The 20,171-nt window shown below is 36.5% G+C and overlaps 1 protein-coding gene across 2 annotated transcripts in view; it reads right to left on the reverse strand.

Moving 5' to 3' along the window:
* Positions 1 to 2,106: 2,106 nt before the first annotated feature.
* Lnpk (lunapark, ER junction formation factor) overlaps positions 2,107 to 20,171 on the reverse strand; it is a 65,027-nt gene continuing 46,962 nt past the window's right edge. The window contains exons 10-13 of one of the 2 annotated variants that reach the window (XM_052722841.1): positions 19,678 to 19,783; positions 18,135 to 18,205; positions 17,252 to 17,422; positions 2,107 to 9,685 (exon numbers count right to left, since the gene is read on the reverse strand). In XM_052722841.1, the coding sequence (XP_052578801.1) occupies positions 9,447 to 9,685; positions 17,252 to 17,422; positions 18,135 to 18,205; positions 19,678 to 19,783 (587 nt within the window). In that variant the 3' untranslated portion in view covers positions 2,107 to 9,446. Of the gene's footprint in view, positions 9,686 to 9,986; positions 15,781 to 17,251; positions 17,423 to 18,134; positions 18,206 to 19,677; positions 19,784 to 20,171 lie in introns of those variants that run through there. The other variant, XM_052722842.1, reaches the window with a different exon arrangement.

The raw sequence follows: 20,171 nt of genomic DNA on the forward strand, positions 1-20,171 counted from the left end.
TTTTCCATTAATTTTACCACTTAGTGTGGCTTCTGTCCATGAGGACAGTTTGAAGAATTCTCTAACACCTGAAGAAAGATTCAACTTTTTACATCAGTCTGAACACTACTATCATGCTGAGTAATCATTTAGCAGTTAAGTATTCCCCAAGGCACAACTGCCTCCCCTCTTTGACTCCTGGTCCTCTTAGAAAATTAAATGACATCTGTGTTCTCTTCCAGGATCAACGTGTGTACACATACAAAACTGTAAAAAAAGCATTCCCAGAGGCCTCTGAACTCCTTCAATTCCTACTAACTTCTATGTCAGAAAAGGAGGGATTTAAAGAGAACTAGTAAAGGGGTAAACTGAGTCACGGGGCAATGAAGACAGGGTGGGAACTACAGAACTTTACCATTCTGGGCCACACTGGCCAATGCACATTTCACTTAGCATTTAATTAAGTGAAGTCACTGTGTTTTCATCTCAGAACATCCTATGGTTGAATCAGGCTATCAGACAAAACAGAGGCACTATGAACTCTTGAGAATAGGACTCTAATATCATTTCTATCTCCCATGCCTGGCTCATAGATAACATTCATCAAAGGGAAAATGAATAATTAAATGAGCACACTAGAACAAAAACCCTACAGACGGCAGAACCTACATGCAGCATTGTGTTATTACAACAGGGCCCTTATTATCACTAAACGCTTTTAGTTGACCACTGGCATATGGATTAAAAATTATTTGGTAAAACTCCTTTGAGCTGTCTTAAAACTTATTCCTAAAACACAAAATAGCTTTACATTAATCTGCCTGTTATCAGAGCAATAATTAACAATCTTTACTAGTAAACAAGTGGATCTTATAAAGACCAAGCTTGTGTTGGAAATAAATGTATAAATTACAATTATTTTCAAAAATTCAAATCTTTACAAATTTCATAACTGGAACTTAAACGCCTTTTTAAATTTTGTGCAATAACTGCACAGAAGATAGCAGCCAAAGCACCATTCCAATACACTAAAGGTAATTGCTGCATCTACTGCTCATGTCACGTTGATGTATGACTATGTAGCAAAGGTCAACCTTCTGCACTCATACATTATCAGATTTGAAAGCACAATATTTGATTCTGACCAACCTTTAAACTGCCCACAATATGTGTGAAAAATAGATGGAGTTTTACCTTGGTTTTATAAAAAAAATGAACCCATGTTTCGGAAGCAGAAGGGTCAAGAAGGCAGTGGCAAGGTTAGATGTCAACACTATGAATCTCACAGTGTCTTGGCTTATCAGCGAGGTCTAGTACAATGATTACAAGCAAAAATTGCTATACTAATGAAGACAAAGATCTAAAAAATTAAATAGCACAGGCCCTCTGACAGAGGGCAGTACCTGGTGGACAATAATGCAAAAATAAGGACATAAATCACTCTTTAGAGATAATAAAATCCCATAGTACACCAATCATTTGCATGACTGTGGGAGGCACTGTTGAGACCAGAAGTGTCAGCTGCCATACCTCACTACTCATCTGGAATGCAGGAGCCTGAAACGTAGCTTCTTGATCAGAAGACAAGTCATTGTTCCTCACGCTCCTCACACACAACAACCCTGCTGACATACAATCTAGTAGTTGTGTGGCATCCTGAATTCAAAACCAGTGTTTGCTGGGTGACAAACTGGTTCTCAGAATCTACTGAAATCTGAACTGCTGCTGGTCTCTCCATCAGTGACCAGGGGGCACTAGGAAGGAAGAGTGGAAAAGAGCAGAAAGAAAATCTCTATGGTTTATTAATAGATTAGTTATTTGGGGTGCGAGTATTGTATCATGACCCATATATGGGGGGGTCAGAGGAAAACTTTCTGGAATCAGGTCTTCCCTTCCACCATGTGGGTCTTGGAATTGAACTCAAGTAGTCAGACTTAGCAGCAAGTGCCTTTAACAACTGAGCAATTTTGCCTATCATTATTTTGAAATAAACTGGAGGTTGCTGTATTTAAGGGAAGAAAGGTCTCACAATTAAAAAGAATTTAAAAAAAAAAAGGTTCTCGAAATTCAAAAGAAAAAATGTGCTGGATAGGAACAGCAAGAATCCATCACAACATTCAACCAAAATAGGTCTCAAGAATATCAATTTTATTTCCATCTGTATTCAGTTTTAATTACAAGACCCAAAGCATTCTAATTTGAAAATCCATATACTGTAGCGATGTGAACACACAGTTGAGAATAAAAGTTCCAAATTTTATTTAATCTTTTTTGAAAGATTGTATAAAGCAAAGCACTATTAACTTAAAAAAAATCTGTCAACTCCTAGAAAGTAAGGAAAGCCTTTGGAATTCTTGCTATAGACAATAAGACATGAGTAGCCAGGTTCATTTTTAGCAAACAGCTTATAGTTCATAAAACACACATTGGAATGTCTTAATTATACTTGTACAAGCACAGGATCCATTTCCTTTTGCTATGTTTTTCTTTGAGGCAAATACCCAACTTTAAAATCTATATACTGAGAAAGGAAATATTCTTGAATCATTGCATACAAGGGGATATGTGATTCTAGGCCCCACTAGATCCAGATGTCAAAAAGCAGGAATTTAAGAAAAGCTCTAAGCTAACATCAGTCATAGCATCAAATGGGTTGGAAATAGGTAAGTAAAAATCAATATAGAGCCTGGTGTGGTGGTGCACAGGCTTTAATCCCAGCACTCTGGAGGCAGAGGCAGGTGGATCTCTGTGAGTTCGAGGCCAGCCTGGTCTACAGAGCAAATTCAAGGCCAGAGAGAGGTATATAGTAAAACTGAATATTTATGGGTTTCTCTAAATATTTTAGAAGAAGTAGGAAAAAGGAAATTCATAAACCCAGCCCAGGTAACAGGCTCTTTGGAGCAAGGGCCATGCTTTCTCCACTCTCCCACCGCAGCACATGTGTCTAGGCCGTCTCCAGCTTAGTTCATTCATGTTATTGAGGCTCTTCGATGTCAGGCACCAAGAGGACAAAGACAATATATCCTAGCCCTCAGTAGTGCTTTGGGCAAGTACTCACTTTCTAGTCCTAACTCCATCATTCACAGGAATTTCAGGCAGAAACAGCACATCAACCTCTGGTATTGGCAAAGGCAAGTCCAGCACTTAGTAATAGGAATCTGCTTTCTGATTATAGTTGTATCACATCCTGTGCCAAGTTCTGGTTTACTTTGGTTTGCGATCAAGAGGGAGACAATAACTAAGAAACATGGTCTATCTCCAGTATTCAGTGAGAACTGAGAAGCAGAAATAACAAGCAACCAGGTGTTTCCTGCACGAATGACTTGTGAAATACTACACAAGCATGAAAAACTGAAGAGCCTTAGCCTAATTCCTTCAGCTAAAGGAGAGCTCACAGGTGGTGAAGAAAGCAACTGCAGTCCCCATGTTTAAATCCCATTTTCAGCCCCATAAACCAAACAGTTTTAGGAAATGAATTTAATCTCCATGTGACACTGCTCTCTCCTTGAAGTCACTGGGAGAACCCTAAGAGAATGCATGGGATAGTACCTAGAGCATAAGCTTGACCAACAGGAGGCATTACAAATATGTGCACCAAACGCCCTGCCTGCAACACCCTTCAAAGCAGACTGAGAAATATTTATTTCCATGAAAATACATTTTCCTCAAGTTTTCCTAAATCAAATGCCAGAGATCTGGTAAAAGTCTTGAGTAGCTAAAAATTTGGCCTCTTTTACACAATTCTGGACTGAGGGATGCTTTAAGAACACTTTTTAATCTTCTAAGAGTACTTGCAACATTTATCAGTTTTGATGCCAGAGGAAAAAGGTGTGTGGGGGGGTGGCCAGCATGCTCCTGAACCCACCTGTCACCACCCGTCAGTGATGGGATGACAGCCCCAGGCAGCCATGCCCAGTTTTTACACAGGAGCTACAGACCCAAACTCAGGTCCTCACGCTTACAAAAAATGCTTTCTCAGCTCCAACTTCAGCAATGCTTTTAAAGTCTTTATTTTTCCATTGATTTCATTTGTGTATATGTGTGGGCATACATGAGCCCCAGCAGGCACGCAGAGGTCAGAGGCCAGCCTGAGGAAGGTGGTTCTACCCTTCCCCCATGTGGGTCCTGGAAATCAAACAGGGCATCAGGCTTGGCAGCAGGTGCCTACCTTTACCTGCTGATTCATCTCTCGGGCCCTAGAAAGGTTAAAGGTAACAGTAAAAAATAAAATGCAAGTACAAAATGCCAACTAGTTCAAATAAGCTAATAATAATAAGACAAATTGCTCACAGATTGATTCAATTAAATAACGTTTTAATTCTGCATTCAGTTTTTATTGTTTCCAAAGACATAACCTTTCCATATTTATATAACTGTCTGTCTAAATTAAAATATATTTATCCACTGACCAGTAGTATTAACACACTTAGAAATTTAATAAACTTGAAATACATCAAATTATAAAATTATGATCTAACAGGTCTCAATACACAACTATTTCTACTCTGATTCATTACTACTTGGAACTTGAATTTTTTTTTTTTTTGATGGTTCTTTAGTTTGTGAACTGTATCTAATGTCTTTGACATTTTTTCTGCTATTGTCCTAGAGCAGTTTCATTACCCACAGCCACTCAAAATACCTGTCCTCCTCCTTCACCCCTTCAACTGATATATACAAAAATCTAACAGGTCGTCTCGTAATTTAGGCACTGTCAGTTGGAAACACAAGTAAAGTTGCTAAAGAAGTCCTAAACTTACCAAGATTGAAACACTGAAAAATTAATGGTTCAATAGAATCATCCTACAGTAAGTCAGATCTGACTTGGCTCAGATGCTCGCTGTTCCTGACCTAAAACTGACAATCATTCAGCATTGGAACTCAGCGTATAGTATTTAATGACAATCATTACATAATTAAAATCAGTCTCCCCCACACACATACATACACACAGCTACTGACTTGATTCTAATCTGAAGGTGTGTATGCACAATGAGTACATGATAAAAAATGCATAGTTTAATGAATAATAAACTGTCCAACCTTGGATTCCAAGTGGAGCTACTCCAATTCAACAACTATATATTGAGTTCCTTGAGGACCTACATAAACAGGAGGTATTTCAGGGGCAGGAGCTTGAGACATCTAGTAGGCCGAGAGAAACTCTGTATGTATCAGCATTGAAAATAACAATGTATGTATACTGAGAGTATGTGTGTGGTGAGGGGAGGTGACAGCGACACTAGCTGTAATGCTAGAAGAGATGTCAGAGCCGAGGAGGAAGAAACTGCACTGGCTGTGTCGGTCAGATCCTAAGTTCAGATCTCTCAAACACGGCAATCACGGAAGGCAGAAGCAAGGTCTGAACTGCATAGAACGGACAGGAAAGCATCAAGATGAAGACAGACAGTTTAAAAGGTAGACTTCATAACCTGAGGCCATGGAGGCATGGATTAAAAGGCAACCCCATGATGACTAAATGTAAGGCTTTTAGGAGCTGGAGGGATATTTCAATAGCAGAGCTGTGCTTAACATGTATGAGGCTGTGGGTTCAACTCCAAAGACGAGAAAGAAGTCACCATTAGTCATTGGTTTACATTCAGATCTCTGATTTCCACATACCAGATGTAGAACTCACTCAGAGAAAACTGCTTATTCTCTCTACATCTTGTTTCTTTCCCATAACTCAAGATATAAAATCTTCACAGGACTGTTAAAAAAAAACAAAAAACAACTTGTGTGTAAGCACACATATATACAGCAGGCAGATGTTGTTTGATGGAACAATGCAAATTTATTATTAATATCATTCAAATGAGACAAAGAAATAAAATAAATGTAAGGGGTTTAAGAGAGCAAGGCATAGTGGCTCACAGAAATGATGCCAGCACCCAGGAAGCTGAGGCCACAAGTCACAAATTCCAGACCAAGCTAGGCTATACTGCAATATTCTGGGGAGGGGGCAGGGAGGTTAAGAAGTTGGGATGGACAGTTGGACTACAGAGGGAAAGGAAGAAGGAACAGACTCTAAATTCTAGCTTGAATACTGATGCTATTTGGTGAAATGAGAAACAAGTTTGAATAAGCATTCTTTTTCAAATATACTGACTTCACAATGCCATGGCAGTAGGTGGGTAAATATGGAGCTATGAAGAAAAAGAAACAGAGCAAGCTAGAGAGCTGACATTCATAGACAGACAGTAATTGCTAAATACCTGGGCATTGATGAGAGCTCCCAGGGAATGAATGTGCAGAGTGAAGAGCTGACAGGAGGTAAAAGCCAGGAAGTACCAACATTCAAAGGACCAAAAACAAGAAACCAGAAGATAATGGTAGCATCTGTCCAGAACCAAAAGGAAAAAGGTGTCTCAAAGGAAAGAGAACACTCAGCCAGCCGGGCAGTGGTGGCACACGCCTTTAACCCCAGCACTCGGGAAGCAGAGTCAGGCGGATCTCTGTGAGTTCGAGGCCAGCCTGGTCTACAGAGTGAGATCCAGGACAGACACCCAAACTACACAGAGAAACCCTGTCTCAAAAAAAAAAGAGCACTCAGGCAAATCAAGCTGCCAAGCAGGAGAACGAGTGAAGAACTTTGTCTTCAATGAGTGGAGCCCTGCTAGACCCTCAACACACAGATTGAAGAGAGGCCAATTGTGGAGAGAGCTGAGGAGAAACAGGACACCCTGCAGTAAGGACCCTGAGCAAAGACAAAGGGACACACGAGAGATGCAGGACTAAAAGGCGGAGGGTCAGAAAACAATGTAAGCTGACACTTAAGGCAGGAAAGGACAAAGCCTGGCCACGGGATTGAGAGGAGGATGTGGGGAAAGACAGGGAGAAGAGGCCAAACGCTGTCTGTAGGTCACACCAGACACAACGAGGCGACATTAAAAGACTGTTGACTGTGGACAGGGAAGCCATCACTCTGGCTTGACAGCTTGCTTCCCTCATTCACACTAGTCTTGATAATCAGAAATGGGGCGTCTCATTCTCTTCAGCTGTTGTCATAACATCAGAATGAGATTTCAAATACACTAACTACTTCTCCATTGTGTTAGCTTTACTAACCTCCTTTTCAGATCTGGATTTTTATGTTTAATTATGTGTATCTGTGAGGAAGAGAATGCACATGAGTTTGGTGTCCTAGGAGGCCAGATAGAAGGAGCTCCAGGTGGGCGGGAGGTGCCCAGGCTGAGTGCTGAGAAGCGAACTCCTGCACTCTGTAAGAGCACACTCACTCAACCACTGAGCCATCTCTCTAGCCTTCCCTTTGTATTTCTTTTTGGAGATTTTTTTATAATATCTCCTCAGTTTCATCATTAAATTCCTTTTCTCTAAGGTACTCATATTCGAGCACTGTCTATCATATGTTTTAAAAAGACTCAACAAGGTGCGATTAACACACACACACACACACACACACACACACACACACACACACACAGAGCTAGTAAAATTTAAAAACAAAAAAAATGTTACATGAAATTGCAAAGATGGCTTTAGTGGTTAAGGGCAGTTCCTGCTCTTCCAGCCAAATCTGATCCCTAGCACCCATGTGGAAGCTCACAATCATCTGTAACTTTCATTTCAAGGGATCCAGTACCCTCTTCTGGCCTCGCAGGTACCTGACACAAATGCAGTACATAAACATATATGCAAGTGAAACATTCACCCTCATAAAAAAGAAACACAGCTTTTTAAGAAGGGTTAAATTCATAGTTTCAGTTCTCCATTTCTTTAATCTATCATTTAGACACGCGCATATGACATTTATGCAGAAAGCTGTTTCTGTTCAGAGCAACTGAACTATATGTTCATGATTTTAAGTTTCATTACCTGCCATAGAAGGAATCTATGGCCCTTCCATATTTCACAAGGGTTTCAATAATAATAATAATAATAATAATAATAATAATAACAACAGTAATAATAATTTATACCATGTATTCTAATATCTATTAGTTATCCAGCAAGAAAGCTAGGCACATCATATAAACTATTTTTATCATCCCAGTACCTATGGAAAACAGATATTATTCTTCCCATTTTACAGATGAAATAAATGTGGAGAGGTTAGGTGAAATGCCCAGGATTACAAAGCTGACATTCAAGTCTAGTTCCACATCCTTGAATTTATGGGCACCAAACTAAAATGTCTCAGACTATTAACAAACTAGGTTCTTTAATATATGTCAGATGAGATATTAAATCATAAAAATAAACTTTTAAATGATAAAAGTACATTTAATTTAAACCAGACACACTATGCTAACATGTCTCCCCTATGGCATAATAACTTCACTTCTAATTGTTTCAATGTTGGAGAAGACACATAAAGGAAGCTAGAACCAATTGTCGGAGTGTGTTTAAGATTAACTAGTCTATATCAAAAACCTTCACACCTGCTCCTTGCTATACACATTCAATCCGGCGAGCTTCCTTAGCAGCTAAATGCCTAGTTCAAAAATGTATTTGTCTCTCAAAGTTAAAAACCACAAAGGGCATAAATGTGTTTCAAAATCAGAACATTTTAACTTCTGATTAAAAACACTAAATTTCTTATTTCTCTGAATTTGAAAATCTAAATGAAAAACAAAAACATAATTTACTATGTATTTATCATACAGTGAACTCTCCCTACCAAGATTTTTTTTTTTCAGATAGCTAGTCATCCATTAAAACACTACGTGAAGAAGTCTAGATATTTAACCAAGAAAAAACATTGCCAGGTCATCTTTATTTTCCAAAACACACGCACACACAAATTCATTTATATATCATTATTTTACAAATATAAATAATACCAAGAATTCAAGTACAGTCAAGTGCAGACATAGTTCCTATTTGTTAATATGTAAACATAAACTAACTATATACATCACATGCCTTTGGCCCAGCTGCAAAATAAAAGACATCAAAAGAAACACTGCACTTGACTGTTCAGTTGCATTCTTATTGACAGTTCGTACCAATGCCTATGTAATTAAGATTACAGCTTTCAGTATCACTTAATGTAAACACCTAAATAGATATATCCTTCCCACTGGCAAATATCTCAGGACTTAAAATTCAATGATGAAGTATTCAAAATCTTAATTATGTTTCAATCCTTAAACACCATTAAAGAAATTATTCCTAGCCAAAATTGTTCCTATGTCAAAATGGGTATTATTTACAAGTTATAGGTGTAGAAAACAAAAATGCTTTTTTTTTTTTAAACTTTAGAATGCACAAAGTATCTAACAGCTATGTGGGTCTCTGCACATTCAGTGATAATACGTGCTTTTATTTTCAATGCCCAGTAGACAGGACTTGAACACACTGAACTTGCTAGGCAATCTGAATTTGAATAGTATTAAGCATATATCTAAAAGGCATTTTTTTGAGTACCACCAAAAAAAAAAAAAGGCAGTAACTGACATCAGCAAGACTACAAATATCCAGCAGAAGGCACATGGAGTTATTTACTACTGTGTCACCAAAGATTCTCCACTTGGTTCAAGATTAGAAACAGAATCAGCTCTGAGAACTGTTGACTTGGCTTCATTTGTTGATGTTTCCTCATTCTCTGTCTCTTCTTGTTTCGCCTCTGGCTCCTCTGAACCAGATGTTTTTTCAATCACTTGGCTCGTCTGCTCTGCCACTGGTATTTTGTCATCTCCCTGCTCTGTACTATTACCAAGAACATCTTGTTCTTCTAAAGATTCTGAAAAGAGAAAGACATAAGACTTCAGGAATATCCAAATGTCAAAACTGCTAAGTAAGGCAAAATCAAAGATAAACATACACATGTACTAAGACACATGTATTACCTTTTAGTCTTACCTTTTAAATCTTCTACAATAAGTACTGAACTATAGCATACTACTTAGGAATTAGCATAAAGGAAAAATTAAGGAAATAAACCCATACTTCTATAATTTCATATACAATATGCTTCTAATGGTCCATCTGTAAGTTCCGCATCCAATCTCAAGGCTTCAACAGGATGAGATACTGTAAGTGCACTGATTTTTTTTTTTTTTTTTTAATGACGACACGAACTTGAGACACCTGGAAGAGGGAACTCAACTGAAGAACTACCTCCATCAGATTGGCCTGTGGGCTTAGGGCATTTCTTGATTAATGACTGATGCGGGAGGAGCCCAGCCCACTGTGGACAGTGCCACCCTTGGGCAGGTGACCTTGAGTCATATTTTTAAAAAAAGCAAGCTGATGAGAGAGAGGAGGGAGTCTGCAGGCAGGGGACGCTGAGATCATGATGGGAGGATGTGCACAGATGACCAGTCACACTGGTGAAAGCCCATGAACTGTGAACTGGTGGCTGTGGAGCCCCCATGGGACTGTACTAGGCCCTCTGGATACGGAAGACAGTTGTTTGGCTCGGACTGTTTGGGGGGCACCCAGGCAGGGGGATCGGGATCCATCCCTGGTGCATGGGCAGGCTTCTGGGAATCAGATGCCTGCAGTGTGGTACCTTGTGCAGCCTTGGTGCAGTGGGAAGGGGCTTGAACCTGTCTAGGCTCAGTGTGCCGGGCTCTGCTGACTCCCCATGGGAGACCTTGATTTGGGGGATGTGGGGATGTGGGATGGCTTGGGAGAGAGGGCTGGGGGTTGGGAGGAGGTGGGATCTGTGGGTGGTATGTAGAGTGAGTAGAAAATTTCTTAATAAAGAAAAATGAAAAAAAAAAGAATAGAAAAAAAAAAAAAAAGCAAGTTGAGCAAGTCATAGGGAGTAAGCCAGTAAGCAGCACCCTCCACAATCTCTACTTCAGTTCCTGCCTCCAGGTTCTGAGTTCCTGACCCAGCATCCCTCAATGATGGACTGTGGCAAGGGAGTTGGTAGTTACAGGGTGAAATAAAATGTTTCTTCCATGAAATTCGTTCTTTAAAAATGTTTTATCACAGCAGTAGAGAAACCTAACTAGGACAATAAGGCAAGAGTCTAGAAAACAAAACAAATGTACAATCTCCCATGTTACTGAACAGAAAATTGTTTTCCTTACACCTAAGCAAAACTGTAAGCAATGTAAAGTGTATGCTTTTGTGTATATGCATATATGTGCATGTAGATATGGATGTATATGTAGGCAGTACTCTCCAGACCTTATATACATCTCCATTATTCAAGGATGAGAGAAGTCAAGATCCATCTTTCCAACTGTATATCTTGTCTCTCTTTATGCCTATCCAAGCCCTCACTATTGAAACTTAGGGATTAGAGTATGCTGCATACTTCAGTATGCTAGGACAAAGAGAAAGAAAGGTCTTTTTCCTTCTGTCTATACACAGAAAGTTTGTCTCCACACAAAAATTTACTCCCTTTAAGTTCTAATTATTTTTGAGTTTTAATTTAAATCTCTTAATAATAATTTAATGAAAAGTTTATGAAGTAAACTCTCTTAAATTCTTTAGATATTGAAGAATGAGCTGGAGGAGGAAGTGACAGAAGCAGCGAAGGCCTGGAGTCACCTAGTTTTCAAGTCAAAGGGACTTTAAGGCATTCCCTTCTTTCATAATAAACCTAATATTCTTGCTAGCAGAAAAGTAATTAAACCACATTAGCTAAGCAAAAGACAAAATTTCCTATACTCATAAATGTTCTTTATGATAAACTACAAGTGCTGTTGATGCAAAAAAAAAAAAAATCTGGGGGAAGGTCAGCCTGCTTAAGGAAAGATTCTAGCTAAATTCCTTGTAACATAAGGCAAAATTTCACAAATTAAATAGTTTTGCAAGAAAATTATATGTATTATACACACACCATTGTAGAAATACTAGAAATCCATGGTTTTAGCATAAACACACTTTTTGACAGAACTTGGAAAATATTTTTAAGGTATTAACTCCTAAAACAGATATCCTGGACTCCCATCTACAGGATTAGTTACAACTTTCTCCTTTTACAGAATAAAGGGCCCAGATTCCATAGTTAGGGGCATCCACATAATGATGTCTTACTGTATGATAATCCAAATAGTAGTGATCACAAAAAGTAGTGAGGAAAGATCATAAATCACACTTGTGATACATGATTAGAGAAATCTGGTTGATGGAAGAAAAGCAGTAGGTCACTCAGTTTTGTTAAATGAGCAGGCAGAAAGGAGAAGCAGAAAGGGCAAGTGAAACTCTATGGATATAAACAAATCATGTCTGCTACAAAAGCAAGTTCTTCTGCAGAAAACTTAGGAGTTATAACCATTTGTAATTCAACCCTCACAGAATTTATTCACAGTAGAATTTTAAGAGTCACAGTTTTCCAAAACTCTCTGGCCATAAACCAATATTTATTCAGCAAGAACTTTGTCATTTGTGTAGTAAGCCTTCTGAAACCAACCCATCAAGCCACATAAAATGAAAAAACAAAAAGCTAATAACATAGGGCAAAACCAACAAACACCATGTTTAAGTGAACACAGGCACACACCATTGGCTAAATTCTAACCTGACTAACACAACAGCAAAGGGGTCACAGCTCAAAGTTTATTATATTAAACTTTCGCAATATTACTAACTTTGAAAACTTAACCAAGTCAAAGCTAATTTTAAAATTCTAGGTTTGCATAGAAAGCTAATACAAAGAATGGAACTAGAAATTTTAAACATCTATAATACATGAATTCAAAAAATAGCATATGTCTCAATAATTAGAAAATATGACACAGTTTCCAGTCAAAATTATATTTCAGAAAATACATGGAAAACTAAAAACTTGGTGAAATGATAAGTAAGGATTGAAATAACTGAAATGCCTATTTATAAGTACTTTTCTTCTCTTGGGTTGATCTGTAGGAAACAATCTTGATGGGAACAATACTAAAAGACACTGGCATGTTACACACCTATGACACAAATCAGTTAGCATTGATGTTGAGAGGCCAAGTCTACCTTACAGGAAACCATACAAACAAGAGCTAAAAGACCAGGTACACAGTATTAACAGATCCATAACAATTTTACATTTAAACATTAGAGCATTATAAGAAGACCATGTACTATCCCCAAAGTACTTATTTCTATGGGAGCATCATTTGCCTGTTACAACAAAAACAAAAATTAGTTTTGTTTTGTTTAATGAAGCTTCAGTTTAAACTAGTTTGGTAATATAAAATACAGTTTAAAAGACATTAGTATTTGACAATAAGATACCAAGAGACTAAGACTCAAAATAATGATCTGAATGACCTCATCCTATCCACCACCTTTATGATAATATCCACTCCAATATTACTAAGACAGCAGTGCTTTTCTACCAAAACAAATAGCAACTAGTAACTGACTGTTTAGGCTTAGCCCCAGCTCAGCTAGATAACTCAAACTCAAAACAATGTAACTGTATAATAAAAATACTATTGCTTCACCTACACACACACACACACACACACACATGCAAAAACATATGAACCTTACCTTAAATTTAGATTTTTATCCTAGCTCTTAAGAAAGAAAACTAAATAATTTAGCAAAAAAAAAAAATTGTTTTTGCTTTGTGGAGAAACCAAAACTTGGCGTTCTTAACATACCAGTGCTCACTATACATGTACACAATACATATTCCTTCCCATTATTAAGTTAAAACCGACAATTTCAGTCTTTAAGTCATAGGTTGTAAAGAAGACATTTTTGCCTTCCTTAGGGTCAGTATATTTAAGGAACAAAGGCATGAATTCATTTTTATGAATTACAATTCATAAAAATGACTCAATAAATAACCCAATTAAATTATAACCAGTTTTTAAAAAATAGTTAAAATTCAAAACATAGACTATTATCTAGTTATTTGTCATTGGTAAACAATTCAATTAAAACAATTAAGAGTTTCATTACAGAGCAATGACTTAAACCACCTAAACTATTGGGTGGAAGTGTTTAAAAAAAGGAATCAGAAGATCAAATTATTCAGAAAGCTCAACATAAACAAAGGTTGAAGCTTTGATGAGGAGTCTTTTATATAAACAGGAGCCAACAAAATTTTCATTATCAAATGGTAAAATTTCCTAGAGCATCATAAGAAAAACACTAAAAACAATTCTTATTCATTCACTGTAACCTAATAGTAACAGTATTTTGCAAATAAGAAAAAAAGAATAGACATCAGGTTATCAAATTTTATATTATATTAAGTTTACTTAACTATCAGTATTGGATAGAAGGCATGAATTTTCATATTACCGAGTGAATAAAAGATTATTTTCAACTAAAGCAATTACCTGGGACCTAGGCAAACATAATTAAGTAATGGAAACAATATTTTTTTCAAACATGACAGCAAAAACAGAAGCACTAAACTCACACAAGAATCTGGAGACCTCACTGCTCTGATGACTTCATCTGTGACTAGAATGCTAGCTATGAAGCACTTTGGAAAGGGTTTTATTTACGATCACTATTAGTGCTGGGGTGGTGCATGTGCCACAGCATGCGTGTCAAAACCAAAGGACGACCCTGTGGAGAGGTTCTCTCTTTCCACCTTTCCACAGACTCAAGGGATCAAACTTGCCTCATCAAACTTTCATGGCAAGTGCGTTTGCTGACCCCAGTTTTGGGGATAGGAAAAAAAACAATTAACCACTTACTTTAATGTCAGTTGGCAGAGTTAATTTTTTATGTATTTATGGATTGTGTATTTATACATTATCATCTAATCATAAAAGGAAATAATTAATGTAAAAGCAAGTCCTTTTTTGGTATCTAGTACAATTTTAAAAATACAGCAATACACCTAGTTTCTTGTGGTTTTGTTATCTGTTATCAAAGTATCTGGATTACAATTCTAGAATGTAAAAAAGTTCAAGATTAACAGGAATTTCTTCTAGGTCTCTTTGGTAAAAATTTGACAAGATTCCATTTCTAAATGATAGAAAACTTTTTAAAACCTCATCCTAAATGTGAATTCTTCTAATATCAGAATCCAGACAAAACTTAACTGCAGAGACATGTGGCACAGACTAGGAGGAAAAGTTTTTAGTTCTAGATCATTGATCAGAAGCAAGTTACCTTTCCAGTGTAAATTCTGTAAATTCAGCAACATATCTGACCAGTTCCTGCTCTCAAGAAGTTATTTCAATATGCTTTAAAAATACAAAAGGAAAACAAAATTTCTGCCCAGTCCTCACTTTCCTATAACACTGATGAATTTAGAAATTAGAACTTTAGCCGGGCGGTGGTGGCGCACGCCTTTAATCCCAGCACTCGGGAGGCAGAGCCAGGCGGATCTCTGTGAGTTCGAGGCCAGCCTGGGCTACCAAGTGAGTTCCAGGAAAAGGCGCAAAGCTACACAGAGAAACCCTGTCTCGAAAAACCAAAAAAAAAAAAAAAGAAATTAGAACTTTAATCTCCAACTACATTGGCAATTAGCATAAAGTTGATGACTGAAATCATACTGTCTTATTTAATAGCTCAATTTAACCACCAGTGTTTAAAATAAATGCAGCTCTCTTTGTTCATCAGAAATGCTTGGCATCATTTACTATAGGATCCATCTTTGGACTGATAACTGTATCGTAGTGTAATAATAGGAGTCTTGGAGAAAAGTTTCCATCTTCTGAAGAAACAAGAAGAAAAAAGGTGGCCGGCCACTCTGATGAATCCAAAGAGAAGTATGAAAAAGTTACGACTCTAAAAACGTCCTTAGCAAAATGGAATTACTGCTTCAGCTTTTAGTACTAAGGAGTCATCAGACCCTGCCTCAAGTTTAGTCTTCACCTATTAACATTACCTTACTGGGGTTCACTTTGAGCCAGTTAGACTTCATTCCGGAGATTTCAGATAGAAAATGAGACATCTGAGGTATTGTTCCTCCTAGATTAGATGAGAAGGAAAGGTATAGCTGTGTGTTGTTTGCTAACTATCCATCTTGACCTTAGTAGAAGAAATAAAGAATAGGACCCATTATCAAGATTTATATTTTATTGGAGTTTTTTTTTCTTCTCTTTAAAAAAAAAATCAAACAAAAAATACTACTGGCTTTCAAGCATTCACTTTAGCTTTCATAAGCAAGGTTACTCATGGAAGGGACTTCAGTGTTTTCCTCTAGATCTTCGGTATAAAACCCTTTATTCTCAGTTCCAAGAGGCTGCAATGCCAAGGCAGATGGTTTGCATGTGTCAGCATGCAGCTCAGAGCATGACTTAAAGCAAAAACAAGGTTGACACTGTGTTTGGAGTTGATGCTGCAGACTTGGAGACGAAGATGCATTCACTCAGCGTTGGAAGGACACAGGCTCAGTCACAGCTGTCTGTATTCATGTTCACTTTGACACTTGTTAGTAAGCCAAAAGCCAAGCCCAATTCCACACATATTTCAGGTTCATTCCTCAAAGTTTAAAAAAAAAACCTTGACTCTCATACTAACCTTCTGATATCTAAAATATTCACTGCTTCATATAATCCAGCTAAAGCAATTTTAATGCTTTTATGAAAGATAAATCAAAAGTATATAAATGATAATTGCTACTAAATTTGTGAACTTCCAGGATGTTTTTATACACTAGGCAACAGTACCAAAATACTATGGTCTGTTTCATAATTTTAGCCATCTTCATAATTTAGAACAGAGTAACAAAAAAAATGAGTGAATACTAATAACGAGAAATAGCTGGCAGTTTTCTATTTCACCTTTTCCATTTTTTCATGAAACTTCCTTAAGAATTCTTAAGATAGACTTGCAAGAATAATTCTAAAACACAAGCTCTGATAAATCTTATTTCCATACAACCAAGTGACTCCTTTATCACTGGCCCTGTTAAGCTCATGGACTTCTAATAAACTGTCCAAATGAAACAAAGTGCTATTACTATTAACCAAATTGTCCAAAACATGCAAAGATGACGTTCCAACTCCTAAGTTTCCTGCTTTCTGGTCATTTCTACCAATGACCAACCTGAATGGTAGACATACACCTATTCTACCCACACATATTCTAAATATTTTGTCCTTAGAACAGTTGTTTCATGATTTCAGTGCTTCATTTAGACACACCAAATGATTCCACGGGAGCATCACTAATAAGTCTCTTGGACTTCAGAAGAGTTCATTCCATACACAATGCTTAGCCAATTGGTGCTAGATGCTGTTGATCACAACATAATCTGCATTTGAAAACTGAAACACATCAATCATATCCATCACAGAAGAAGCCATCAGTGCAACAGCTGACATATGCATGCTGAAGAACTTGATAAATTAACCCATTGTCATCTTATAAGTATTGTGCTCTTATTATTAAGCTACACACAGTACCAAGACAAACACTTCAGTTAACAGATTCCTACCTTCACTGAACTGGCTCTCTGGTGAGGGTACACTTTCTGATGACATGGGACCAGCTGAACTTGAGCCTTCCACTGCTTGCTTCTTTTCAAAACTAAACTCTGGAAGTCGTGGAGCTTGAGGTCTGGTTTTTCTTGCAGGATTCAAGAAAAAACAGTAGGCACATCGAAAAGCTGCATAGAATTTTTTTTGAATAAAGAAAAAAAATCAACCAAATCAAGAACAAACCAGATAACTCACAAGATTACTTTTATAAATAGTCAGACTCAAGTTATAAATTTATAACTTCTGAATTTGTTACCTTACTATTACAATAGGTGTTCTAATCAACATTAATTTCAAAGCATACTACATGATTACTATGAGAATTCAAATATTAATTTTAAAGTAGAAAAGGTGTAACAAGTTAAATAGCAGTTTAATAGCAAAACTATATAAATTATTAAATACTTGACTGAACTTGCATTTCTAGTCAATAGAATAATTACATATTTTAAAACCCAGAATCTTGTCCAAGAAGATATAGTGTTATATCCCTAAAGCAAAATTTATCACGTGAGCATTTAATAATGGCTGCGTGTGAAAATAATTGGTGATCTTAAAAGTATATGTTAATGCTTAGATGCCACCCCAGTAATTAAATCAGACTCCCTGTAGGTAGGTCTGGGTAGCAGAATATCTGAAAACAGCTAGCCTAGAAGCTGTGCATTTTAAAAAAGAATTGAGTTAGCTTTTCTCCTTCATTTTTAGTATTAAATAAGGAGACAATGTACCTGGTTAATATGTACAGGCAGTACCTAAAATAAAATGATATTACACGGGAGTAGATGAGAATAATATATTTAAGAGTAAAATATTTAAACCTAACTCTCCAAAACTCCTTACCAATGTATTCAAACTCTTCCTTTAAAGCCATGCCATTGTGGGAAAAACACTGCTGACATATGAGGGCGTACCTACACCACAAAGGAAAATAACACACCGGTTACAACTACATATAAAGCTCACCAGAGAGGCCACTCAGCCATTGTGACTTATATCAAAACAGATGACTATGCCATAATAAACAAATGTTAGCAAATCATTAATAACACTCCTTAAGCAAAAGCTGAAGTTAACCAAAACCAAAATTTCAACCAGTTTGAAATATAATTTAAGAAGTGGCAGTATAGCTTATTGATAGGATGCTTGCTTAGCATGTGCGAGATCCTCAGTTCTTTTCCCAGCACCTAATAAATAAATACTTAAAAATAAAACAAACACAGAACATAAAGCATTTAAATGTATACATGTATATATAAACAGATGTATATATGTGTGTACATATGTATCTATAGTTTATACATGATATTAAAAATCAACTGAAGAACAGTTGAATATATCCTAAGTCAACAGAAACAAGTTTAGTAATCAAGGGCTTGAGAAATAGCTCAGCAGTGAAGATCATAGTATATACTGCTCTTCCAGACCTGAGTTTGATTCCTAGCACCTATAACAGGCATCTCACAACCACCTGTAACTCTAGCTCCAGGATTCATGCCTCTGTCTTCTTTGTGTACCTACATTAATATTCACAGACACACATACATATACACAACTTAAAAAATAATAAAAAATGGTTTTTTTTTAAGTTTAGCAACAAACAAATTTCTCAATGATTTATTCCTTGGTATGATAGCTTCCAAATTTGTGATTTCATAAAATCGGAAATGATGCAACCTTCTTAGAGATTCACAACAAATATAAAAAATAAAATAAAAAGAAGCCCTGAGAAATCTTGCAGAAAATAAATACATTTAATTCTATATAATTAAGGCCAATAGTAAAATTTTATATGATGTGGTTCCTATACCTTTCTCATTATCAGTTACACTTAAACATCATTCTCATTTTCTGTTCTATAATCAGAACTCAACAGATTCTTGGCTTAATCAAATCATTCTGTTTTGAATAACATACAACTTATATTAGAATTAAACTATGTTCCCTTTATGAAACTAATACCAACAAGTAAAGCTGTCAAACATGTACTCTACTATCCCTTTTTTGAAAGCCTACAAATGTTTTGCACACTCATAACTACCTTCCTAGATTTATGGTAAGGACCAAGTAATATAATAATCTGAAAAACATTTGAAAAATAGTAAGAGTTAAATAATGCAAATTGTTTTCATTACTATTGGAAGTATTTCCATCATCACCAACAACAGTGATACACATTAAAAAACCAATTTCCCATTAACCTACCAGGTTTTTGCTATTTTTGCTCTCTTCATGTTTAATAGTTTGAACAAAATAATTCAATTTCTCTAATATGATAGCAGAATTAAATGTACACATACAAGCCACAAAACATCACAGATATGTACATACACTGCCAATAATGTTGTTTTCATGTCCCTTTACCTACTAGCTTAGCAAACATTACCTGTTCTGTGGACCATCACCAACTAAATATTCCACAATTCTATCCAGAGCACCTCGTTCTCGGGGGAGAATGGGTCTTGCTAAGGGTGGACCTGGAGGATGATGGCCTAGTAAATAAATAAAAACACATGAAATTTGTATATATAAGATACATACACAAGATTTAATCCAACTGCCAAAGTGATTTAGGTGTGTTAGAACATTTAAAAGATTTTAAAACAATAAAATACTAACTCTTATAAATCTCTATACAGCATTAAATGTTTAATGAACCATACTATAAAAATCTACTATATATGTACATCAGAACCACCAATGTAATTTATTAGGATATGAAACTATGTTGGGTTCTGTACAAACTAATTTTTAAAATACCCTATTCCTAAAAGCCTATGGTAATAATTTAGAGACTTTTACTTTGGACTCAGAGTAACAGATTAGGGTTACCTTCCCCAAAGATTGTGAGAAATAGATGAAGTATATTAAGAATTAACA

The sequence above is a fragment of the Peromyscus californicus genome, unplaced genomic scaffold (genome assembly GCF_007827085.1).
Source record: "Peromyscus californicus insignis strain IS unplaced genomic scaffold, ASM782708v3 Scaffold_7__1_contigs__length_154581171, whole genome shotgun sequence".
Lineage (NCBI taxonomy): Eukaryota > Metazoa > Chordata > Mammalia > Rodentia > Cricetidae > Peromyscus > Peromyscus californicus.